At 45.0% G+C, this 27,093-nt stretch overlaps 1 protein-coding gene and 1 pseudogene across 2 annotated transcripts in view; both read left to right on the forward strand.

Annotated features, from left to right (window-relative positions):
• Nucleotides 1–25,128, forward strand: part of immp2l (inner mitochondrial membrane peptidase subunit 2) — a 236,312-nt gene extending 211,184 nt beyond the window's left edge. For both annotated transcript variants that reach the window (XM_030732265.1, XM_030732266.1), the window contains exons 5-6: nt 12,279–12,381; nt 24,918–25,128. In XM_030732265.1, coding sequence (XP_030588125.1) covers nt 12,279–12,381; nt 24,918–25,043 — 229 coding nt within the window. In that variant the 3' untranslated portion in view covers nt 25,044–25,128. The remainder of the gene's footprint in view (nt 1–12,278; nt 12,382–24,917) is intronic.
• Nucleotides 25,129–25,368: 240 nt separating this feature from the next.
• LOC115782392 (uncharacterized) lies at nt 25,369–25,492 on the forward strand (annotated as a pseudogene).
• Nucleotides 25,493–27,093: the final 1,601 nt, after the last annotated feature.

Genomic DNA, 27,093 nt, shown 5'->3' on the forward strand with positions numbered 1-27,093 from the left:
CTGTGTCGCGTTGTTAGTAGATGCGTTTTGATGCATCGTGTTTTGCTGCATGTGTGATGTTACCATCTAAATCAGGAGGAGGAGATGTAACGGTACCATACAGCCATTCATTTCAAATCTGAAAACCCACCAAAACCTTTAGTCAGTGCTCTGATCGTCACACGAGCCAAAGATCATCCTCCTTTGTGTTTTCACTCATTCATTTTAATCTTGTTTGATTTGCTTGTTGAAGTTGATCCTTCATCATCAGCATTGCTTTATTAGGTACATTAATCAGCCAGTCACATGGCAGCAACTCAGTGGATTTCGGCACATTGAACCTTGAAGCAGCTACAGCCTAAGAAGATGACCCCGAGTGCCGTTCCTGTCAACTACAGGAAACTGAGGCTACAGTTCACATGGGCTCACCAAAACTGGACAACAGGAGATTGGAAAAATGTTGCCTGGTCTGATGAGCTGGTGTGGGGTATATATTCTTGGCACACTTTGGGCCACTTAGTATTAGCTGAGCACCGTTTAAACCCCACAGCCTACAGTGTTGCTGCTGACCACGTCCATCCCTTTATGACCTCAGCGTCTTCTGATGGCTGCTTCCAGCAGGATAACACACCATGTCACAGAGCTCAGATCATCTGAGACAGGTTTCTTGAACATGACGATGAGCCCATTCTACTCAAATGGCCTCATCATGAGTTTCAGTGCCATTATTCATCCATTCATTCATCATGTAGCCGACAAATCTGCAGCAAATGTTGAAAAGAAGAATATCTTTGTTACTGTTATTAGGGTTAAATAACCCTAACAATTCAATTTTATTTATATAGCACCAAATCACAACAACAGTCGCCTCAAGGCGCTTTATATTGTAGGTAAAGACCCTACAATAATACAGAGAAAACCCAACAGTCACAATGACCCCCTATGAGCAGCACTTGGTGACAGTGAGAAGGAAAAACTCCCTTTAACAGGAAGAAACCTCCATCAGAACCAGGCTCAGGGAGGGGGGGGTCATCTGCTGTGACCGGTTGGGGCAACCAGTCTTTGTTGGTCAAGATTGTTTGGATACAGGTTTCTTCCCACCAGCCAACTTGTGCAATCACCTTGTGACCAGAAGTGGTCGCCCAGAAGTTGAGGGTTTTACACACTCAGCAACTCGGAGGCCAGGCTCCAACAGCAGAAAGATTCTTTGCGATCACTCGTTAGCCACCAATTTCTTTCTCTGCCACAATGAGGCTGCTGTCCTATTTTTACTCTAGTGTGACTGAGCGTATCAGTGAGGCTAATCAACAGAGGCTTCAGTTTGCCAGGGAGCATAAGAATTGGACTGTGGTGATCTGATGAGTCCGGATTTACCCAATTCCACAATAATGACGGGTGGTGCCTACACCAGCTCTCACATGGTGAGAGGTAGGGTACACCTATAGTTCCTGCTGGACCTACATAGGTCACCAGTGCATCACAGGGAAACAAAGGGAAACATTTATTTTCATACCCACAACTACAGCCAATTTAGACTCTGTAATTAATTCTGAAAGCATGCCTAATTATCAGTGTTTATTTTATTCTTTTTAATAAAAGTGCCTCCAGAAAGAGTTAATCCTCTGCCCCTGGTGGTGTTACTACTCTATTTGATCTTTATCTGAGCCACACAGGACTGTTCAGGAATTCATACATGGTGAAATCCACCTGTAAATTTCTCAGTCCACATATTTCCATCCAATTACGCAGAGCCGAGTCTGTACTGTCTGACAGCTGAAGTCAGAAATCATAGTGCAGACACACGGACTCATTAGGAGGGAAAATTAGTGGAAAACCTCGTCAGAATTGGAATTTGTCTGCACAAACAGATTGAGATATAATGATCAGTGATGGTTTAGTTATTGACAGACCAAACACCTAATCGTCTGACTGGCCTTCAGAAGCACACACGGCAGGTTTACCTGACTTCGTCCACTGTGTGAATCCCTCAGCAGCTGTCGACCTCTGCCTCATTAAACTCCCTCCAACCTCTGCTGTAACATCCATCAGCTGCTGTTAACACTGATGAAGGGAGGTGTGTATGTGTGTGTGTCACAGGAAAAATGTGAATGTGTGTGCGTGGAACATTTCCCTCATCATCTTAGTGACGCACACCAACCCTGCTGCGTTCACACAGTGGTGACGAGGCAGTTTGTAGCATCTGGGAGCTCTTTGAGGCGTCTGTGGCGTCACTGTGTGCTGTTTTTGTCGTTTCTCTGTTGATAAGGACATTTGGGATGAGTGCATCCAAGTTCAACCCTCCGTAACAAGATGCTGTCCATCTCAGGTTAGTCTGGGGACATGCTGAAGGCTTTTGAAGCTCTGTTATTAAAAGGAAAAAAGAAAAAGGAAGACAAAAACTGAGTAGATCACAGGGTTTACGAGCTGTGAGTCACAGAGACACAATCACACATTTTAGCATGAAGCAGCATAGTTTAAACAGAATATGGTATGGGCTCTGTGATCGTGCGATTGTTTTGACTTCCTGTCTTTGTTACTCCTTGACTGGGTAAATTGAGTCATATCTCTTTATTTTGGGTGCCTGTTTTCTCTGTGGCTCTTTGACTCTATTTGAGTTACCACTGCTGAAACTTTCCCAGGGAGGAGGAACCTTTGAAGCAACTCATTCCCACTGCAGGAACCAGGGTCTTTTTTCTTACGATGTTCACCGTGTCAGATTAGGCAGTTGGCCCCAGAATCCACTGGGCATGGCTGCGTTACAGTTCCCAGCCAGTGGAGCTGATCACATCCACTCAAGCCAGTGCCAACAATCACACTCGATGTATTTCAGGGACTCAGGAGGGCTCATTAAACTTTGCTTTTTTTATGACTGGGACATGAGAGGAGAAATATTTTATTTATCTGATATTTGGTCAGTTCTTACATTACAGCACTGGAAATAATAATAATGTGTGCAGACTCCCTGTACAGCCACAGTGAGAGCTTGGTCCATATAGCCGGCAATAAGTCGGGCTCATTTCCTGTGGGTGTTGGACTTCTCCAGGGCTGCCCTTTTTCACCGATTCTGTTCATAATTTTTACGGAGAGAATTTTTAGGCGTAGCCAGGTGGTGGAAGGCTTCTACCATGGTGGCCTCAGAGTCTCATCTCTGCTCTTTGTGGATGATGCGGTCCTGTTGGCTTCATCAGGCGGTGGCCTCCAGCTCACAGTGGAACGGTTCGCAGCCGAGTGTGAAGCGGCCGGCATGAGAATCAGCACCTCTAAGTCTGAGGCCATGGTCCTCAGCTGGAAAAGGGTGGAGTGCCATCTCCGGCTCAGGGATGAGTTGCTGCCCCAGGTGTTCAAGTATCTCGGGGTCTTGTTCATCAGTGACAGGAGACGGGAACGGGACATCGACAGACGGATCGGAGCTGCAGCTGCAGTGATGTGGAAGCTGCACCGGTCTGTCGTGGTGAAGAGGGAGCTGAGTGTGAAAGCAAAGCTGTCGATTTACCGGTCAATCTACGTCCCTACCCTCACCTATGGTCACGAGCTTTGGGTAGAGACCGAAAGAATGAGATCACGAATACAAGCAGCAGAAATGAGCTTCCTCTGAAGGGTGGCTGGCCTCTCCCTTAGGGATGGGTGAGGAGTGCAGCCATTCAGGAGGAGCTCAAAGTAGAGCCGCTGCTCCTCCACATCGAAAGGAGCCAGTTGAGGTGGTTCAGGCATCTGATTAGCATGCCTCCTAGGTGAGATGTTCTGGGCATGTCCCTCTGGGAGGAGGCCCCAGGGCGGACCCAGGACACGCTGGAGATATTATATCTCTCGGCTGGCCTGGGAACACCTTGGGGTCCCCAGAAAAACTGGAGGCGGTGGCTGGGGAGAGAGAAGTCTGGTTTCCTCTGCTTAGGCTGCTGGATGGATAACAGTTTGTTCATGGCCTCCTCTCCACCACAGCTTCAGAAGTGTCCAGTTTGCAGCCAATTACAGAGCCACCTTCTTCAGTTTATTCACTCTGTTGATGTCACCAGCTCTGATGCAGCTCCCCCAGCAGACCCCAGCAAAGTTCGCTGCACTTATTGCAACTGAGTCATTTTGCTGCACACAGTGCAGTGCACACTATGTTTAAGATTAGGCTTAAATCTATGTTTAAGATTAGGCTTAAAACTTTCCTTTATGATCGAGCTTATAGTTAGGGCTGGATCAGGTGACCCTGAACCCTCCCTTAGTTATGCTGCTGTAGGCCAAGGCTGCTGGGGGGGTTCCCATGTTTCTTTTCATTCACGTCTTTTCACTCTGTTTATACCCCACTCTGTATTTAATCATTAGTTATTATTAATCTCTGTCTCTCCCCCCCTCAGCAGATGGCCCCCCCCTCCCTGAGCCTGGTTCTGATGGAGGTTTCTTCCTGTTAAAGGGAGTTTTTCCTTCCCACTGTCACCAAGTGCTGCTCATAGGGGGTCGTTTTGACTGTTGGGTTTTCTCTGTATTATTGTAGGGTCTTTACCCTGACCACAGCTGTACATCCAACCACTGCAGAAAGGTCAGAGTAGATGGCATAACTCAGTGTTGTTCTGAAAGTCAGAGGTGTACAAGGTGAACAGGAATGGAGACAGCACACTTCCCTGTACAGCTCTTGTGCAGCACATTACCAAATCAGAGCACTGCCCAGCCTCATACACTGCAGCCTGTCAAATCCAGTCAGTAATCCATATGATGGTGGACGTGCTTACTGACAGTTCTCAGTAGCAGCTGGATCGTCTTAAATGCACTTGAGACATCAAAGATGATCCTCACCATAGCTCTGTGCAGCATGTAGATGATTGCATCATCCATTCCCAGATTTGGTCTGTGTGCAAATTGCATAGAGACATTCATGCATACATGACATGACAGACTACAAAATACACAACTATAACAACAGGCTCATGTACTCATGTCATGAGAAACCCTTTTCAATGCATATATTATTTCTTCATTTAAAGAGAAAGAACTCAAAGCCTCTGTGGTACATTCAGTCAGTTCTGAGAGATTCTTATGCAGTATTCTTCCAGTTATATGTGTATTTATAATATGCATGTTCTTCCTCTCCCTGGGAGCACCTTTGTAGCAGTGAAATACCTTTTACATTATGTATATTATTTTCTTTTGTTAATCCAGAAAGACTCAAAGAAAGACACAGACATAAATGTAGGTCTAGTTTTGCAGCACTTTAACTGTAAAAGCTCAGTCAGTGCAGCTCTGAGTGCTTCTAATGCAGCATTTTCCCAAACTGGGATTATTAAGACGCAGCTTTCTCTCAATTTTTCTTTGAAATTCAGCTCAAAGGCACTAAAGATATTAAAAAGAGATTGAGGGGACACAGTTCTCTGCTGCTAATTTCACCGTGGAGATAACATCAAGGTTGCACCTTTATACTCACTTGAAAGGTACACGTAGAGAAAGTGCTAATTGATGTAGAAGCACAGCAGGCATGTTAATGGGAAAAGGTTGATTAGGAAATTTAAATTTTATCAAAAATTAACTGCTGGGATGAATTTATAAAACACAACTGATGATTCATTACCCCAGCAGAGCAAACTGAGTCAAGTGAAAGACTAAATGCAGTGAAGCCAATTGTCCTTGGTTCTTTAAAGATTTCTTAGTCTTTCCTTGTCAAATGTAGCAGAGAATTGGTGTCATATAAACTGCAACCTTTTTATTTCTGCAGAAAGGTCCCAGCTTGTTTTCTCTTATTTCTTTTTCTTTGCGAGTCAGTAAATTCAGCTGCTATGGCTAAATCAATATTTATGTATCCAAGGCCTCTTCGGTCAGCCAGCCTGCAGAACACACACACACACACACACACACACACACACACACACACACGTGAGGAATTGCAGACAAATTTCCATTTAAAAAGTCACTGAGGCTATAATTCCCGAGATAGATGATAAATCAGGGCTGGAACAGCCTCATAACAGTCCAGAAGGATGATGAAGGGCGTTGGACCTTCTCCTCATAAACAGCTGACTGAAACGGCTGCAGGACACCACCCTCCGCCGCCATTGTTATGGTGAATACTCTGATCAGATCTTTGTTTGAGCGATAATGCGACTCCACAGGAGATGATTTAGAGGCTGATGATTAAGGATAATGGCACGAAAGCACTAATTTGATCCACCATCAATGAAAACATTGACAGCTATTTTCTCCCGATTCTCATCTTCTTTTTTCTCCAGGTTCCTGCTGGAGATCATTTTGTGCGTTCCTGTTTGGTTTCCAGAAACAGCAAAGATTAAAAACACAAGAAAAAAAAGCAGAGAAAGTAACTTCAGGGTTTCTTTTTTTAAGCAGTAAAAAGTTGTCGTTCCCTGAGTCTCGGTCACCTCAAACAGCCTCTGTACTGACTCCTATGTGATGGATTTGGGAAAAATTTCCACAAAAATCCAAAGGATGTGACGCTAATGTTCACTCCTCAATGACCAACACCAGCTAACATCAGTCAGTGCTACAGCTGGAAACTGCAGAACAATCAAAATTATTGCAGCTGCAGTGAGCTTGCAGTGATGGTCGCTTTGAAGGTTTGGACCGGGTCTGTGAGCACTCGCAGTCAGCTGCAGTGACTGTGGTTCATCGAGGAGGCAAAAAATGGTGATAAAACTGAATCAGTCTGCTACCAGTTTGCACTTGATTGGGGTCAAGTTGGCAATTACATGCAATCTGTTTGTGATAAATAGGCAAAAATTGCAAATCTGTTGCCATATGTTGCAATTCTGTTACTGTCTACATACACAAAAATTCACATTCACTACTTAAATTCAGAGAACAACCCGAACCTCACAGATCAAAAAAGAAATACTTCCACAAATACGTGGGGATGTAATTGATGCGGGATGGTAATGTAACTGTAAAATGACCTAGGTACTCAGCAACCCTGCTTTTATTTGGGAATATAACCACAATACAACCAGCTGAGTCAAGTGTCTCACTGCATGAGACGTGTTGCAGGTGAGCTCATCAATACAGACTAACTCAGAGTGATTACAATCGATTAACACCGATTATTCACAAACATTCCCCAGTGTGTCTGAGGGGGATCTCACACCATCAAACTCGTTCGTTTCCCCCTCGGGGCGCTTCAAAGATGTGAACATGGTAATCACACTCGGGTGCAGGCCAAAACAACCCCACTGAGACCCTCTGGGGGAGGTGGTCTCGACCCGGTTCCAAACGAACTCCAGAGCGGTTCGTTTATGGTGTGAATGTGATCCGGCCTTAATCCGACCCAGCTACCAGGTGAATGCTGCAGGTTTGCTGTCTACACCACACCCTGACAATAGTTCAGAAATTCTTTGCAAAAATAATGCAAATATTTAAATATTTATTAAGAACGAATCAGTGTTCTATTTCATAACTAGTAAAAACAAAGATTAAACTTTATTAATCCCGGTAGGGCTGCATGATTATTGCCAAAATGATACTTATTTTGTATTGAAATCACAATTATTTGTCAGGATTATTTGATTTTTACTGCACTTGAAAACTGAACACAAATTTGTACAAACCTCTGCATCAAAATAAAATTAGAAGAAAAATAAGAAATATTTATAAGAAGTACTAAAACTTTAACCAACAGGACACTGAATGTGCTGCATTCATACAACCTGCTAATTAATCTTTATAAACTGATCTTTGCAGGCAAATATAATAAAGGCTTTTAAGGCATTTCTTGCAGCTGCATGATGGATGTGAACAATGACTGAGGGGATCTCATCTTTGCTGATGTCTCTGTGAGCTGATGGAGATGCAGACCATTCAGGCTCCACAGAGTTGATGTTTGATAATTCGTGTTAGTAACCATTGCATTGTTTTTCTTGACCTTTATGCATTAGCTGTTCTGTTAGCTGTTCTGTTCATCACCTACAGAAACCTTGAAGTATTTCCAAACAGCAGATGATGAGTCACTTCGAGGGGCGAGCTCTTCACCTCCTGCTGTGTCACACCTTTGATTTTGTAGCATAATTCCAATCACTTTCATTTAACATCATCATCAAGGCTAAATATATATTTTCCAGTACTGGCTAATAACCAAATACCAAAACTAATTGAATTTCCCTCGTCTGAGTCTGACCGGACTGCCCATCCATGCAGCAGGTGTACAAAGTGATAAATACACATTGATCGGTCGAACGCAGGCCAGGACAGGTGAACTCATTTGTAAACACCTGTGTTTGGGGTTTGGGTGTCCTTCACCCTGGTGTCTCCATGATAAACTTATGGATTATAAGCAGGGGTTTCATTTGATATAAACACATTAACAGTCCCTTTGTGAATATGTTGTTCTGTTGTCTGCTGACTTAACCAACTGTCTTTGTTTACCTGTGCAGATATATTTATGAAAATCTATGAAATCAAATGCTCCCAAATCATTGCAGATTTTGTTAAACTGCCTTAATAACCTAAAGAACTGGTTAAGCATGAATTTTCTTCATCTTAATGAAAGCAAACCAGAGATTGTTATGTTTAATCGCACTGAACAGTTGAAGGACTCTGCAGCCTCTCTTGGACACCGAGGGTTATGCATCCATCAGTCTGTTAAAAATCTCGCTGTGATCAGAGACAACTTTACTTACTGGATTATTGTAATTCTCTGTATGTAGGTTTACCACAGTCATCTCTTTGTCAGCTTCAACTGGTCCAAAATGCTGATGCTCAATGTTTAACAGGGACGAGAAAGTGTGAGCATATTACAGGCTGGCCCCTCTGTATTTGTGTGATTTTATTCACGTTCATACTCCTGTCAGAGCATTGAGGTCTGCTAATCACAGGATCCTAAATATTCCTGGATCTAGGCTTAAAAATAGAGGTGACTAAGCTTTTTCAGTTGTTGCACCGAGCCTCTGGAATGCTTTACCATTTCATATTAGAACTGCTGGGATTGTTTCTACATTTAAGTCTTTGCTCAAGACCCATTTCTACTCTCTGGCTTTTAATTTGAGCTAATCTTGACATCTTGTATTTATTAAGTTATTATATTTCATGTTTGTCTTTTATGTACGGTATATATATATATATATATATATATATATATATAATATTTATTTTATTTTTTTTGGTTGCCTCTGAAGCACTTTGGTTCACTCTGGCAGTTTAAATGTGCTATATAAATAAATTTGACATTTACATTTATAAAAATAAACTCATCAGATGATAAACAAATGTAGCACCCCCTCGCTTTCCTCAGACATTTGTTCCATGTTGACAGGACAGGTTAGCATTCAAGAAAAAACAAAGGGACCCAAATTGTGCCAAGAAAAGCCCCACCACCACCATCACACCAGCACTAGCAGCCAGAACCACTGATACGAGGCAGGATAGATCCATACTTTCATGTTTTTAAGCCAGATTCTGACCCTACCATCCAAATACTGCAGCAGAAATCAAGACTCATCAGAACAGGAAACGTTTTAATTTCTATGGTCCAGTTTTGGTGAGCCTGTGTGAACTGTAACCCCAGCTTCCTGTTCTTAGCTAACAGGACCGGCATCTGGTGCAGTCTTCTGGTTCTTCAAGGTTCGAGGAACAAGAAGACCGCACTCAGAGATGCTCTTCTGCATATCTTGGTTGTAACAAGTGGTTATTTGAGGTACTGTTACCTTCCTATCAGCAGTCTGACCTCTGACATCTACATGTTCTCCTTGAATCGCTGGCTGTCTGAGTGGTGTCCAAAAAATGACGTGGGCTTCATAGATAATTGGCAAAGTTTCTGGGGAAAACCTGGTCTTGTTAGGAGAGACGGCATCCATCCCACTTTGGATGGAGCAGCTCTCATTTCTAGAAATCTGGCCAAATTTATTAACCCTCCTAAAAACTGACTACCCAGGGTTGAGACCAGGAAGCAGAGTTGCAGTCTTACACGCCTCTCTGCAGCTTCTCTCCTCCTGCCATCCCCCCAAAACCCCATCCCCATAGAGTCGGTGCCTGCTCCCAGACCACCAAAAACCAAAGCTAAAATCAGCAAAAAGCTATTTAAGCATAAAAATTCAAAAACAATAAATAATACAGCTTCATCAACTGCACCAAAAAATAAAACAATTAAATGTGCATTATTTAACATGAGGTCTCTCTCTTCCAAGTCCCTATTAGTAAATGATTTAATAATTGATCAACGTATTGATTTATTGTGCCTTACAGAAACCTGGTTACAGCAGGATGAATATGTTAGTTTAAATGAATCAACACCCCCGAGTCACAGTAACTGTCAGAATGCTCGAAGCACAGGTCGAGGAGGAGGATTAGCTGCAATCTTCAATTCCAGCTTATTAATTAATCAAAGACCCAGACAAAGTTTTCATTCTTTTGAAAGCCTGACTCTTAGTCTTGTCCATCCTAATTGGGAAAATCAAAAACCTGTTTTATTTGTTATTATCTATCGTCCACCTGGTCCTTACTCAGAGTTTCTGTCTGATTTCTCAGACTTTTTATCTGATTTAGTGCTCAGTTCAGATAAAATAATTATAGTGGGTGATTTTAACATCCATGTAGATGCTGAGAATGACAGCCTCAACACTGCATTTAATCTATTGTTAGATTCAATTGGCTTTTCTCAAAATGTAAAGGAGCCCACCCACCACTTTAATCATACTCTGGATCTTGTCCTGACATATGGCATAGAAACTGAAGACTTAACAGTATTCCCTGAAAGCCCCCTCCTGTCTGATCATTTCTTAGTAACATTTACATTTACTTTAATGGATTACACAGCAGTGGGGAATAAGTTTTCTTACAGTAGAAGTCTTTCTGAAAGTGCTGTAACTAAGTTTAAGGATCTAATTCCTTCATTGTTATGCTCTTCAGTGCCAACACAGTGCAGAGCAGCTACCTAAACTCTGCTCCCAGTGAGGTCGATTATCTCGTCAATAGTTTTACATCCTCACTGCGTATAACTTTGGATACTGTGGCTCCTCTGAAAAGGAAAGCTTCAAATCAGAAGTGCCTGACTCCGTGGTATAATTCACAAACGCACAGCTTAAAGCAGATAACCCGAAAGCTGGAGAGGGAATGGCGTCTCACTAAATTAGAAGATGCTCATTTAGCCTGGAAAAAGAGTTTGTTGCTCTATAAAAAAGCCCTCCGGGTCATTCCATATGAACTCAACCAAAAAGCCAAAATCCTTCCCAGGTCACCGACTCAGATTTGAATGAAAATTATTATGAAAGTACCTCTGTGTGTATACACATGCAACATTATAGGCCTCAGCTCCAAAGGGTTTCTGAGATATGGCCCTCCAAACTTTGGGTGCCGTGCCCTATATTTGACCTCGTGAATCATGATTTTCTAATATTTCAACAGGCAATATCTCCCACACGAATAATATGCTATATAGATAATGAGCAGCTGAGCAGGTGTACCTAACAAAGTGGCTGGTGAGTTTATAGAAATTCTTGTGACTGTAGCATAAAGTTCTTCTGGGTTTTTTTTGGTGAGAACACTGAGCCTAATCCTGCCCTAACCATCTATTTTGGCCAAAACTGACTGTTTTTAAAGATGTGAACAGTTTTTGATGCTGGTCTGTTCAAGTGATTATTTTATTCATTCCCTGATTGCCAGACTTGGGAGAACAATTTAATAAAAAAGCTCTTTTGCATAATTACATACTCTGACTGCCTCGGGTTTGAGTTGGGGTTGCTACAGATGGCAGTGGGGGAGTGGTGACCTAGGGTTTATGACTGAGAGGATGCTGCTTCGAATCCCCGGACTGGCATGCACTGGAAAAACTGGGATTTCCACACTTGGGTGGACTGAAATGGATTGAAAACCATCTAGAATCTGAACCATCGGGAGGAGAAGCCCCAGATCACCCTCAGACTGGCATTGGAATATTGAGGTGTTGAAGTGCTGCCTGTATCCGCCCTCAGTACACCACTGTGGGCCCTTGAGCAAGGGCGCTTTCTAGCTGCCCCCTGCTCCGTGTGTGTGTGCTGCATGTGTGATGGGTTAAATGCAGAGACTGAATTTCACTGCATGTATGTGACAATAAAAGTTCTTCTTCTTAGAGGGATGCAAATAAAAATTTCTGTTTTTAAAGTGAGAACAGTGTAGAGATTTCAGAATGGTCTTTCAGCTCATTATCGATCGTTTAAAACTCAAGATCATTGTCATCACTGAGCTTGGAGGAAAACGTTAAACTTTGCTGGAACTGAGAGGAGAGCTGCCATCTTTAAAATTCTGGCTTGGCTTCACCTGATTTTCCTCTCTGGGTGAATTTATAACCAAAGTCTGGCAGAAAAAGAAGTTCTTGCTTCCTTACAAGTTTCTTTGTTCCATCTTTTCAGGACTCTGGGCTACAAGAACCGATACATTCGAGTTCCTGACGGTCACTTCTGGATTGAGGGAGATCATCACGGACACAGTCTGGACAGCAACAGTTTTGGACCAGTAAGAACTCCTCCCTCTGCAGTGACACTTATTATAATGGCCTCTTTGGTAAAATCACTTTCATGTGTAGGACTTTTCAACCAGTCTATGAGACACTATATGGACTGAAGTAGTGGGTCAAAGCTCTTAACCCCTGAAACAAGTGCTTTCAGTCCTGCTGCTGCCACAGCCGTATAAAATCAGGCACCCAGCCTTGAATGCAGTAATGATGCGCCAGTTATTAACACTTAATTATCAAAGTGATATTAAGTAATAGTCATATATCAACAATAATTAAAGCTGAGTAATATTACATTGAAAATTATGTAACTGGGTTACCAGAAAAATGGCATCACAATGTGGCAAAACCAATTAGTAATAGTATAGTAACATATTGGTAAAAATATAATAACCTGCTAGCAAAAAAAGGTAACATCTGTGTATCAGAATTTATACCCTGACTTGTTGTAGTAACCTCATAATAAGAGGGTAACACTGGTTGCTGTTTAAACATATGAGGATATAATAATGCTGACGTGAACCCTGCCGGTGCCCAGCGTTCTTCTTTGTTTAAAGGTAACAGTGTAAATATTACCTGGGAACATGTGTGGCAGTTCTGTGCAATAATCGGGGATTAGGGCTGCAAAACTACATGTTTCTACCACATTTCATAGTAATATTATAATCATGAATCAAGCATAGGTATGAGTATCCCATCCTGAGCCGGGGTGAGCTTTATGGCATCCTCAGGGAAGTGGAAGTGACGGATGGTTTTCTGTGGCATCTTTCAGTCGTTTTGTTCTCGTCATAGATGAGACGGGTATGTTAATGAAAGAGGATGTTTCCTCATGCGGGGTTTGTCCAAGCTGGCACACATTTCATTACTGCCATGTTTCAGGCTCATCTCTCCAGAGCAGGAGGAGTGTTAATATTCTCATATTGACTCCTGTTCACTGTGTGCTGTTTGTAGTTTTCCTCTGTGGGATGGAGCTGGATACATTTTCAGCAAAGAAGTAGTCATTTGCTATGGACAGCACATTCCAGGCCAGACAGAAAGCCCAGATCTCCCACTGATACAAACTAGCCAAGGTGCTCAAACCCAGAGCCGCAGAGCAGCGGCTCTGCAGAGCTTCTCTGGTCTCCCACTTTGCTCCTGAGCTGTTTCAGAGGGACAGAACGACACTTCGGCCTTACACAGAGAGGTCGAGAGCTAGTTTGAAATATGCCCCGTCTCTCTTATCATGTCTCTGGCCATCCCACTCGTGTGCAACCTTAGATGATGATTTTTGTTGCAGTACTTTCAATGACCACCAGGAAACAGTGGCAGTGAGGCTGAGCAGCAGGGCCATATGCTGTGCTGTTAAAACATCTATGTGCAAATCCAGGGTGTGATTTACTGCGAGGCAGGAGTTTTCTTACCGCTGCGCTGTCGGTGGGAGAAAAATTTATCCTCCTGATTTTCTTTGAGCTGCATCTTGAAAAAGTCTGCAGAGCAGGAGCAATAATAAAATCAGCGCTCGCGCTCCTGTGACACTGTGTAGGGGTGATTCAGGTCCTGATCTATTAAAAATTTTCATTAACCTACCAGTGGCTGCTGTTAAGGTATAGCTAGCTAAATTTTAAAAAATGATCTTCAGGATTAACAGGAGCCTCACACATAAAATCGTATATATCTACTGACACATGCTGGTCATCTGCATGAGAATCACCTACAAAGGTGTGATCTGTAACTGCATCTGTGCACCTGGGCTGCATCTGAGACCTCCTACTAAGTCCCTCACTCTGAAGGGAGTCTGACAAAATGTTATGGCTAGCATTTCCTGGCTTTGCAACTGAAGGTGCAGCTTCTGTGATGGGCTTCTCTATAAAAGTAGAAGTCTTATCATTTTGTTTCAGGAAGGGTTAGGGCCATTTCCAAACAATCTGAAGTCCATCATTCTGCAGGGGGGAAAGATCATTCAGGATAGCCACCAGTCTTCCCAGGAGTGGGAAATTCAGCCCAACCTCAGACCAAGCAACAAACCCAAGAGCTCCATCTCAGCCTCTGCAGGCCTCTGCATGTTAAAGGTTAAAGGTCATGATGGTACAAAGTTCCTGAAAAAGAACATTTCCATTTAGTTTTGTTTTCTTTACATGCAGTAAATTCTTTATTGTAATTCTGAGCAGGAAATAATAATAAATAAATAACTGTAAATAATGACTAAAGGGCAATAATAAAAAAAATAATAATAATTCAGTTATTGTTCTTATTAGTAGCAGTAGCAGCAGTAGTATTCATTTTAAAGACTTCCTAAGGCAGTCAGGCTGCCATTTGTTCATACACACATGGTGTGAGGGTCAGAGGGATTTCTAATTTGCTATTGATAAATCACAGATGTGTGCATGAAAGGCCTCCTGTGCATGATTTACTCACAGATTTGTGCGTATGCAGTGTTAATAAATGAGGCCCAGTGTCCAAAATGCAGATGTTTGGCAGCACAGCTCAGGTCTGCAAAGCTGCATCTGAACAAACACAAAGACTTCTGGAACAAACAGACCAAAGTGCAGATGTTTGTCCAGAATGCACAGCAGCACGTTTGGAGGAAACATCAGCACCAACACCTCAGAGCAGCTGTCAGCACGGTGGAGGAGGATCTGGGCTCCCTGCAGTCTCTGAGTGGACCGTGAACTCCTCTGTAGGGCTGCAACGATTCATCGATTAACTCGATTAAATCGATTCTAAAAATTTATCGACACAAATTTACTGTGTCGATGCTTCGTTTAAACTCTGCAGCGCTCAGCTGTCTCGGTGTAAGCGGCGCTAGTCACTAGCATTAGCAGCATTAGTGCTGACGTTTTTTTGTGGGTTTATTGGGGGCTGGCAAACCAACATAGAACTGCATTACCGCCACCTACTGGACTGGAGTGTGAATCACTCACGTATACACAAGCACACATTCTAAAAAGCTCTCCGTCGCTGCGATGGATTTCATTTAACACAGAGTGGATCATCACTAGAGTTGCCACCTGTCTCGTAAAATACAGAACCCCGTATGTTACGGGACTCCGTGGAATACGGCTCCCTAACATGCCGTGTTCCGTACTTTACGGGACGGGTGGCAACTGTCGCTGACATGCATTTCCACGCCTCCACTGCTCTCTGTGTGTCTGTGTGTGTTGTGCTCGCTGAGAATTTCAGCTGCTATTTTTGTCTTCACTTCAGCTGTAGCTACCAGAACTGGTTTGCTAGCGAGCGCGGGCCATTAGCACTAGCGATGGTTCGGTACCGGAAGGCCCGCCCCCCAGGACCGAGGGGCTCCTTCAAAATATTTTTTATACTTTAATCCCTTATTAGTGACTAAATATAGACCTGCAGTAGAAACGTATTTTCGAGAATGCTTGTGAATACAAAGCATTACACCATTACTCACACATGCGCCATGGCTCCCGCAGCCACTAGTTTTTGAAAACACTCATAGCAGGCAGCGGTTTTAACTGCGCAAGCGCAAAGAGGCGAAGCTGTGACGGTGAGCTCAAGTAGTGAAAAAGGAAACGTTTTTCCAGCGTCCAAAACAGCAGCCTTTTCTTTTAGTAACCACCATTAAATCTGTGAAACAGCTGGAGGTCCTTCATCAAGCACCTGATCAGCAAGTGTTAATGTGAAGAAAAGAGAACTTTGTAGCTGCTCCATTCACCGCTGTTTGTTCACATGGCGAGAAACTGCAGTACGGAAGTTAAAATATGCAGATAAACTGTTAATAAAAAAAGTATTTCTTATCCGATTACTCGATTAATCGCTGGAATAATCGATAGAATACTCGATTACTAAAATAATCGTTTTATGCAGCCCTACTCCTCTGTAGACCAAAGTATTGTAGAGGCTCACGTGAGGCCGTCTGTCCCACAGCTGAAGCTGGGACCAAACTGGGTCACCAACAGGACGATGATCCAAGAATGAAGGTGCAGCAATGGCCCAGTCAGAGTCCAGACCTCAGCCTGCTGAATGCTGTGGGGGGGCCTTCAGAGAGCTGTGCAGGAATGAATGCTGCAAACCTCACTGAGCTGAAGCTACGCTGTGAAGCTCCACAGTGATGAGACAGACTGATGAAGCCACACAGGAAACATCACTGCAGCTTATTGCTGCTGATGGAGGTTCTATAAGATACTGAATCAGGGGGTTTTCACAGGACTGCAGAGAGTCGTACTTTCTTTTTCATATAACTGTATAATAAATTCAGACCCTGTGCAAATCTGTCTAACTGGATGGATGAATACAACAGCAAAAAAGGTGAGACTGTGGTAACGGTATGGATATTTGTGACTTCACATTATTGCTACCAGCTTGTGACGCTCAGTATCAGCTGGTTTGTTGGGGTAGAAACTGGAGCAGGTGGGGGTGGTTGAGAGCTGCCAGTGCAAAGCTGTGGATTTTTTTTAACACATTTGATGAAATAGTTGCCGTCAGAGTTGATGTTATTGCTGCAAGTTAACAACATCAACCTGTGTTTATTTCATCCACACTTGTCACCATTTTCACGGTCATTTTTCTGTCACTGCTGCACAGAAGGACGACATCCAGTTCTTGCCTGCAAAGCTCCAGACCAGCTCTCATCTGTTCCAGCCTGTCGATGTGCAGCACCCAAACTCTTTCAGCTGCAGCAAAAATATTTTTCTGCAGTTCAAAAAGTTCATTTGAGCAGGTGGTGTGAACATGGTGGTCTTTGTCAGTAGATGTTTTATTGTGGAGTTGAAGAGCACCCATCAGTATCGGGCCCTCCTAACAGACATCATTACCCTTTCATTCCTGCTGAATGGCTGAAGCATGTCATGCCTCAGCTGCGTCTCATCATGAATGCATTTTCAGCTGACAGTTTAATAATATTACCAAATATTCATACTACAGGAAATAGACTCAAACAGCTAAATCACTGACTGCATTCAGGATGTATCCTTTCCAATGATGGAGGTCTCATTTGAATAAAATATTCTTTTTAAAATCAGCCTGGCAGTCCTCACTGCCACCCACCTCACAGGCTTTGCAATGCTGCAGATGATGCAGTCAGCCTTTGGGTCGATCACAAATAGTCCAAAACAAAAAGGAAAAAACACCCACAACCTCTAGATACAGCATATAGTGCAAATGCATATGATATGGAGGGATATACCTTCCCTCTAAGTTCTTTCAGTAAGTTGAAACTTTTTTCTTTGTTTGGTTTTGAGAAATTCAAAACTTTGCAAAATATGAAATGGAGGAAATTTCCATGCATATGCAACACAGACGAGTCAGGCTTTCATGTCAGTCGATCTCACACTGTGGGAAGTATGGCCTATTAACGCGTTTATAGGTGCAATAAATAAGATTTCTACTGAGCCCAAAGCATGAAATGGCTGCAATTCATCTGCAGAGAGCTGATGGGGGTGTTGATCAATAACAGTGAGCCAGCCAGATGCTGAGGTTTCTTCCCCTCAGAGCTGAAAACCAATCCTGATGTGGACGCAAACAGAGAAAGTAATGAGCCAACATGGTTTGAAGAGAAAAGACTAAAGAGTTAAATGATACAGCCAGGAATTACACACAGCCACTGCATTCAAAAGCCTCTAAACAATGATCCGGAAAAATTCAACAAAGACGCAAAACAGAGGGCTGCAAAGGAAATCAAAGAACCTAGAGATGTTCAACTGAAAGGCAAGGAAATTAAAAATAATGATGATAAAGACTCCAACGAGCAACATAGAATAAAAACCGCAAACAGGAAAAGAATCCACCATAGAGGCAACTATGATAGAAAGGCAAGGCAGCCAAAAGAGACACACAAAAGCTATAGGAAGAATTAGGGATCAGCCATCCACACAGCACCACAGCAGCCAACCAGCCCCAAGCCAGCACCCCAGCCATCCAGCCAGCCAACCAAACCAACCCAAGCCAGCCAGCCAGCCACCACCCACCCAGCCAGCAGCCACCACCAGCCACCACCACCACCCAGGACCACCCCCTGACCACAGCATCCACCACCAGCCACCAAGCACACGACCGCCACCAGCCACACCCAGCAGCCAGCCAGCCAGCCAGCCACCCACCCAGCCAGCCAGCCACCCACCCAGCAGCCAGCACCAGCCCCACCCCACGGACCCAGCCACCAGCAGGCAGCCAGCACAGCCCCAGCCCAACCCACCCACCCGCCAGCCAGCCAGCCACGCACCCACGGACCCAGCCTCCAGCCAGCCAGCCAGCCAGCACAGCACCAACCCACGGACCAGCACCAGCCAGCCAGGCCAGCCAGCCACCCACCCACGGACCCAGCCAGCCAGCCACCACGGACCCAGCCAGCCAGCCAGCCAGCCAGCCAGCCAGCCACGGACCACAGCCAGCCAGCCAGCCAGCCAGCCACCCACGGACCCAGCCAGCCAGCAAGCCAGCCAGCCAGCCACCACCCACGGACCAGCCAGCCAGCCAGCCACGCACCCACGACCCAGCCAGCCAGCCAGCCAAGCCACACACCCACGGACCCAGCCAGCCAAGGCCAGCCAGCCACGGACCCAGCCAGCCAGCCAGCCACCCACCACTGGACCCACCCAGCAGCCAGCCAGCCACACCCAGCCAGCCAGCCAGCAGCCAGCCAGCAGCACGGACCAGCCAGCCAGCCAGCCAGCCAGGCACAGCCAGCCAGCCGACGGACCAGCCAGCCAGCCAGCAGCCAGCACAGCCAGCCACCACAGCCATCCATCCAGCCACCACACCAGCCATCCAGATCAAGCCACCCACCCACGTACCCAGCCAGCCAGCCAGCCATCAGCCACCCAACCACCACCCCAGCCAGCCAGACAGCCAGCACGCACCCACCAGCAGCCACCCACCCACTACCCAGCCATCCACCATCGGCATCCAGTCCACCCACCCACACCCATCAGTCCACCCACGACCACAGACATCCATCCATCCTCATCCACGTACCCGCCAGCAGCCAGCCAGCCAGCCAGCCAGACAGCCAGCCAGCCACCACGGACCCAGCCAGCCAGCCCGCCGCCAGCCAGCCCACCTACAGCCAGCCCGCCGAGCCAGCCAGCCACCACACCCACGGACCCAGCCAGCCATGCCAGCCACTCACCCACGGACCCAGCACAGCCAGCCAGCCACCCACCCACGACCCAGCCAGCCAGCCAGCCACCACCCACGGACCCAGCCAGCAGCCCCGCCAGCCAGAGCACCCACCCACGGACCCAGCCAGCCAGCCATCCATCCCACGCACCCACGGACCCCAGCAATCCAGCCAGCCAGCCAGCCACCCACCCACGGACCCAGCCAGCCAGCAGCCAGCCACGGACCAGCCAGCCACATCCACCCACCCACGGACCACCAGCGATCCAGCCACCCACCCCCCAATCATGCCATCCACCACCCACCCACCCAGCATACCAGTCCACACCATCCATCATCCATCCAGCCAACCCACCCATGACAGCAGCCAGCCACACACCCACGGACCCAGCCATCCAGACAGCCAGCCAACCCGCCACCCCACCCACGGACCAGCCAGCAGCCAGCCCAGCCAGCCATCCAGCAGCCAGCCAGCGCACCACCCACCAGCCAGCCAGCCAGCATCCAGCCAGCGCAAGCCTCAGCACCCAGCAACCCAGCCAGCCAGCAGCACCAGCCAGCCAGCCAGCCAGCCAGCCAGCCAGCACCCACGGACCCAGCCAGCCAGCCAGCCAGCCAGCCACGGACCAGGCACAGCCAGCATAGCCAGCCAGCCAGCCAGCCAGCCACCACGGACCCAGCCACCAGCTCGCCAGCCAGCCAGCCACCCACCCACGGACCAGCAGCCAGCCAAGCCACCACAGGACCCAGCCAGCCAGCCAGCCCCACCCACGAACCCAGCCAGCCAGCCAGACAGCCCACACCCACACACGACCAGCAGCCAGCACCACACCCACGACCCAGCCAGCCAGCCAGCCACCCACCCACCAGCCACAGCAGCCAGCCCAACCACAGAAACAACCCAGCACAGCACCCAGCCACAGCACCCACCCACGACCCAGCCAGCCAGCCAGCCAAGCCATCCACCAAGGACCAGCCAAGCAGCCACCAGCCAGCCAGCCAGCCACCACCCACGGACCCATCCAGCCATCCATCCAGCCACCCACCCACTGACATCATCCACCATCATCACCAGCATCCACCACACCCATCCATCATCCATCCATCACCCACCCACCTATCCATCCATCCATCCATCATCCACCCACCCATCCATCCATCCATCCATCCATCCATCCATCCACCACCACCATCCATCCATCCATCCACCACCAAATTACCCATCCATCCATCCATCCATCCATCCACCCACCCAGTTACCCATACCATCCATTTGCATCCATCCATCCATCCACCTATCCATCCACCCACCCATACATCCATACATCCTCTGCTGCTTATCCAGGTCCTAACCAGACATAATATTTAAAGGTGCTATGAATACAGTAAGTACCACACAAGCAGCATTCCAAGCAGAGATTTTCAGACGTCTCCCACGGAGGGGACACTGAGATGTTCCCATGTCAGCAAAGAGGTCTCCTAGCCTTCCAAGCCCAAAACCTCACCTAGGAGGAATCCTGGTCAGATACCTGAACCACCTCAATGTGGAGGAGCAGCAGCTCTGAACCCCACCTGACTGAGCTCCTCACCCTCACACTAAGGGACCACCCAGACATCCGTGATCGTATTCTTTTGGTCTCTGTCCACAGCTCATGGTTATCGGTGAGGGAAGGAATGTAGATCTGTATTACTGCAGACACTGCAGCAACCCGAGAAGGAAAAGAGTGCTCCAAAAACATGAAGCTGTCCAAAAATAGAACCAGAAAGGGAAAACCTACTATGCAATTTGATTAATTTTTTGATTAATCCCTGTAATCAGTTTACTTGGTAAAAAAGCTAACATTGGGCAGTTCCACCTTCTCCAATGTGCGTTTCTCATTTTATATCATTCTGGTTTGACAAAACAACAGAATTAATGCTGTCACCCTGAAAAAAGCTGAGTAAAAAAAGAAGGCCACAAAAAGGGACAGAGAATAAAAGGAAACCAAGGAATTAAGCTAATCTACTGAGAAACAACCAAAAAAACTAATTATATAGACAGAAACAAAAAACAGCAAAACACCAAACAAAGACTGAAAGCATCAATAAAGCAAAAGCAGGGAATCACAGAACAGCTGTGTGCCTTTACTAGCAACATTTGAAGTATCAGTTATTTGATTTTCATCCGTTCAGATGGATTATATTTGGGTCAAAGACGGTTGGACAATAAATGAGGAAAAATCTTAGAAGTCAGCATGGATATTTTTCCTGATTTTCCACCAAGTAGCTGAAGAATTTGAGCTTACAGAGCTAAGGTACTAAATGGGAACATGTTTGTTTGATATTTCTAATCTCATGTTTCTGAGATCCAAAGAAGATGAGTTTGTGCTGACCTGGATGTGCGCTGCCTCCACAGCCTTCAGGTGTGAGGCAGGAATGCCTCACTGCTTTGGTTTAGTAGATAACACCTCAGTGTCATCTGCAGGCAGATAAATATTACTCAGTGCTTTTATTAAACTGGAGTTTGACCTGCAGTTGTTGTCAGCTTGGACCTTATTCCTGTTACCCTGACTATAGCTCTGAATCTGCCGCGACACCCCCAAAAGTCCAATCAAGCACTCTGAAACCAACTTCATATCCCACCTCCGGCCCAATTGCAGACTCTAAAAAGGTTATTCTGAAGATGGAGATGAATGCTGCGTGTTGTTTTTTTAACTAGATGCCAGCTTTTGAGAGATAACAGGAGTCCTTAAAAACATTTGCTGGCATATGTGCATTTGACTTTATGCAAAGCAGCTCTAATTGATGCGGCGAGGACGATGCCGGACATCAGCGAGCACACGGAGCTTCAGCTGTCTGCTTGCCAGGTTGAATTATCTCTGCTGTTGATGTCTGAAAGTCTCTGCACCATAATCTGAATGAAACCTCCCAAATAAGCTGCCTTTAAAGCAGAGAAGCACTTAACTTATCGGTTTTTGGTAACCACCAAGGCAACAAGTGACTCAAAGGAGAGGAAACCCAGCTGTCAGTGTTGTGTTATTTTAGCCTAGTTGGATGCATGTGTTTAATATATTCATCAAAGAATGAAGCAAGTGTTCTCAAACTCAGTCCCTGCAGGTTCTGGATGTCTCTGAATGTATAACAGCATAACTAATATTTCCAATTCAGAGAATGCTTTAATTTCATTACCCATCATAAGTATTTTTATTGACTGTAGAACTGAGCTATTTTTGTGCCTAACCAGCCCAACTGCAGAAATTATACCAACATGCGGTTATTAAAATTGAAGACATACTTTCTGTACATCGGTGAAGTGAATGTGAATGTGTTTGTCTGTAGACAGCAGCAGATTTGCGATGTTTGCCATTTTATTACAGTTATGACAAACAGATTGAACATGGATTTGCCAAAATGCTCTCAAAAAATAATTGCAGTAGTATTTCTTCCGAATCAGGCATTTTTCCTCAACATAAGTTTAAGACATTTGAGTATCACAGAGAAAAACTCACTGATTGTAAAACTGAAAAGGCTAAAGTGTGTCGAGTGACTGTGGGAGGTCTTTAATCAAGGATGGTCCAGTGTATCCTCTGCTAAAGGTTATAAAGGACAGTTGGACCTGTTCCTGGCTGTCATACAAATACTCCCTATACATAAAAACTGACTACTCAACTGCAGCCCTAACCCTGTCTGCCCATCCTACAGGGCTCCACCTACATCTTCACAAACTGCCCTCTGTGCTGTCCTGCTGCTGCGGCAAACATATACGAGGCTACTCACCTTCTAACCTCCAGTCTGCTGCCTCTCTCACCCCGGGGCCCACAGCTCTGCCACAGCTGATTCAGTCAGTGATGCTCAGAGATTCCCATGGCACCGTCACCTTAGGACATGTGTAATCAGGATACCTGAGGACAGGATCTCTCTCTCTCTGAATTATCTTCTTACAGCCTCTGACAGTGGACTCATCTCTGTTCTTGTCCTGTTAGACCTCAGTGCAGCTTTGATACTGTTGACCATAACATTTTATTACAGAGATTAGAGCATACTATAGGTATTAAAGGTACTGCACTGCAGTGGTTTGAATCATATTTATCTCATAGACTCCAATTTGTTCATGTAAATGGGGAGTCTTCTTCACACACTAAGGTTAATTATGGAGTTCCACAGGGTTCTGTGCTAGGACCAATTCTATTTACATTATACATGCTTCCCTTAGGTAGTATTATTAGAAAGCACTGCATACATTTTCATTGTTATGCAGATGATACTCAGCTTTATCTATCAATGAAGCCAGATGACACACATCAATTAGTTAAACTGCAGGAATGTCTTAAAGACATTAAGGCCTGGATGACCTCTAATTTCCTGCTTTTAAATTCAGATCAAACTGAAGTTCTTGTACTCGGCCCCACAAATCTTAGAAACATGGTGTCTAACCAGATACTTACTCTGGATGGCATTACTTTGGCCTCCAGTAACACTGTGAGAAATCTTGGAGTCATTTTTGACCAGGATATGTCCTTCAATGCACATATTAAACTAATATGTAGGACCGCTTTTTTGCATTTGCGCAATATTTCTAAAATTAGAAACATCCTTTCTCAGAGTGATGCTGAAAAGCTCATTCATGCATTTATTACTTCTAGGCTGGACTATTGTAATTCATTATTATCAGGCTGTCCTAAAAGCTCCCTAAAAGCCTTCAGCTGATCCAAAATGCTGCAGCTAGAGTCCTGACAGGGACTAGAAAGAGAGAGCATATTTCTCCCATATTGGCTTCTCTTCATTGGCTCCCTGTTAAATCTAGAATAGAATTTAAAATCCTTCTCCTCACCTACAAGGTCTTGAATAATCAGGCTCCATCTTATCTCAAAGACCTCATAGTCCCATATCACCCCAACAGAGCACTTTGCTCTCAGACTGCTGGCTTACTTGTGGTTCCTAGGATACTTAAGAGTAGAATGGGAGGCAGAGCCTTCAGCTTTCAGGCGCCTCTTCTGTGGAACCAGCTCCCAGCTTGGATTCAGGAGACAGACACCCTCTCTATTTTTAAGATTAGGCTTAAAACTTTCCTTTATGATCAAGCTTATAGTTAGGGCTGGATCAGGTGACCCTGAACCCTCCCTTAGTTATGCTGCTATAGGTCTAGTCTGCTGGGGGGTTCACATGATGCACTCTGTTTATACCCCACTCTGCATTTAATCATTAGTTATTATTAATCTCTGGCTCTCTCCCCCCTCAGCAGATGACCCCCCCTCCCTGAGCCTGGTTCTGCTGGAGGTTTCTTCCTGTTAAAGGGAGTTTTTCCTTCCCACTGTCACCAAGTGCTGCTCATAGGGGGTCGTTTTGACTGTTGGGTTTTCTCTGTATTATTGTAGGGTCTTTGCCTACGATACAAAGCGCCTTGAGGGGGTTGTTGTTGTGATTTTGTACTATATAAATAAAATTGAATTGAATGGAATCAAATCAGCTGTCAGTTCTGATGCTGAGCTGTTTTTTTACCCAGGTGTCTGTGGGGCTGGTTCACGGTCGGGCTTCTCACATCATCTGGCCACCAAACCGTTGGCAGCGAATCAAACCATCCCTCCCTCCAAACCGAGGACCGCTGGACACTGAGGAGGAAGAGGACTGAACACACACACACAGTTTCTGTACTTGTATTTTTGTTAAAGTATCACACGTGCAAGAGGCCGTCTCTATGTTTCAGGTTATGGCTTTTGAATAAACAATTTTCACTGTGTACTCATGTCATGTTGTGTTCATTTTACCACAGTCTAGTTGTTGCCACAATTTAGTTTTCAAAGGCTGAACACACAAGCTGTGACATTTTGAGCTACCACCACAAACATGTCCCAGAACTTCACATTTTACAAGAAAAATGACAAATACAGTCTATAAATCACTGTAAATACTTTATTTTTCTCAGAGAATACTTTGGTAAAGTTCCCAAACTTTAGGTTTGTGGTAATTGCTTAACACCCTGAACACACCTGATCTCGTCTGATCTTGGATGCTAAGCAGGGTTGGGTCTGGTTAGTACTTGTATGGGAGACCACCTGGGAATACCAGGTGCTGTAAGCTTGGCTTCTCTTCATTGGCTCCCTGTTAAATCTAGAATAGAATTTAAAATTCTTCTCCTCACCTACAAGGTCTTGAATAATCAGGCTCCATCTTATCTCAAAGACCTCATAGTACCATATCACCCCAACAGAGCACTTCACTCTCAGACTGCTGGCTTACTTGTGGTTCCTAGGATACTTAAGAGTAGAATGGGAGGCAGAGCCTTCAGCTTTCAGGCCCCTCTTCAGTGGAACCAGCTCCCAGCTTGGATTCAGGAGACAGACACCCTCTCTATTTTTAAGATTAGGCTTAAAACTTTACTTTATGATCAAGCTTATAGTTAGGGCTGGATCAGGTGACCCTGAACCCTCCCTTAGTTATGCTGCTATAGGCCTAGGCTGCTGGGGGGTTCCCATGATGCACTCTGTTTATACCCCACTCTTCATTTAATCATTAGTTATTATTAATCTCTGGCTCTCTTCCACAGTGTGTCTTTTGTCCTGTCTCTCTCCCCTCAGCCCCAACCCCACCTTCATTTCACTTCTCAAATATCACTGTGTTCGTCTGCTATATGATATATTTAAATGAAATTGCTGATCCGAACAATCAATGACTTATAAAGGAAAATCATGAACATTATCAGGGGTGCTCAAACTCTTTCATACCACTGTATAAGACACCTTGTGGCAACTGTTGTGATTTGGCGCTATATTAATAACATTGAACTAAATTGAATTATCCAAATAATGAAGGAAATCATTGACAAATTGATGAGTAATTAAACTCATTTGTAGTTTCAGCCCTGTCCTCCTGTTAATTTCTGCTCCATCTACATATTTTTATTTCTGGACTCTACTACAGGAGCTTTGCATGATTCACAGCTCATACTAATCCTTACTTAGATTGGGCCTTGGCTGTTTTAGCTCAAAAACCTTAATCTCAAAAGTCAGTTGGCTACCCCTCATAAGCACAAGGGGCCAACAGAAAGTGGGTGGAGCTTCTGTGTGACCGATTCGACCATATTAGGGATATCCCCTCTCTATGACTGCACTCTTATAATCTTTATAATCAAACTTAATCCTGAGATTAAACCAGAAATATGAACTTTTTGATTTAAAACTTTTTGGTCATCTTGTGTTTAAATTCACTCTTCATGCCTGGCAACCTAAAATGTATACTTTCTTATAATATTACCAAATCTTTCATGTATTTTGGGAGAAATTCTTCCCTCGATTTCATTTCCTGGTAAAATATTGTTGCATCTTACAAAGGCAGGATTTTGACAGTGGTCCTCAAAGTTTGTATCCCGCTTGCATGATTTGGTCAAGGCAAAGAAATGATTGAGCCTTTGGTGTTTTGCACAGTGAACATCTTCAATATTTAACCAACACCATCAGGTAGGTTCCTGATCAAACTGCTCTGCTGGGATTACCTTACAGTTGGGTGTGCCTGGAAAACCTCCCAGGGAGGCATCCTAATTAGGAGTCAAAATCGCCTCAGAGGCTCACCACTCTCTTCAGTATGATGGTTCAGTCCAACACCCATATCAGTCTTTCCCATTACTCATGATACAATGGCTCTTCAGCTTCATAAATGATGCAGCAGATCTGTAAGAATGGATG

This window comes from Archocentrus centrarchus, chromosome 6 (genome assembly GCF_007364275.1).
Source record: "Archocentrus centrarchus isolate MPI-CPG fArcCen1 chromosome 6, fArcCen1, whole genome shotgun sequence".
NCBI lineage: Eukaryota > Metazoa > Chordata > Actinopteri > Cichliformes > Cichlidae > Archocentrus > Archocentrus centrarchus.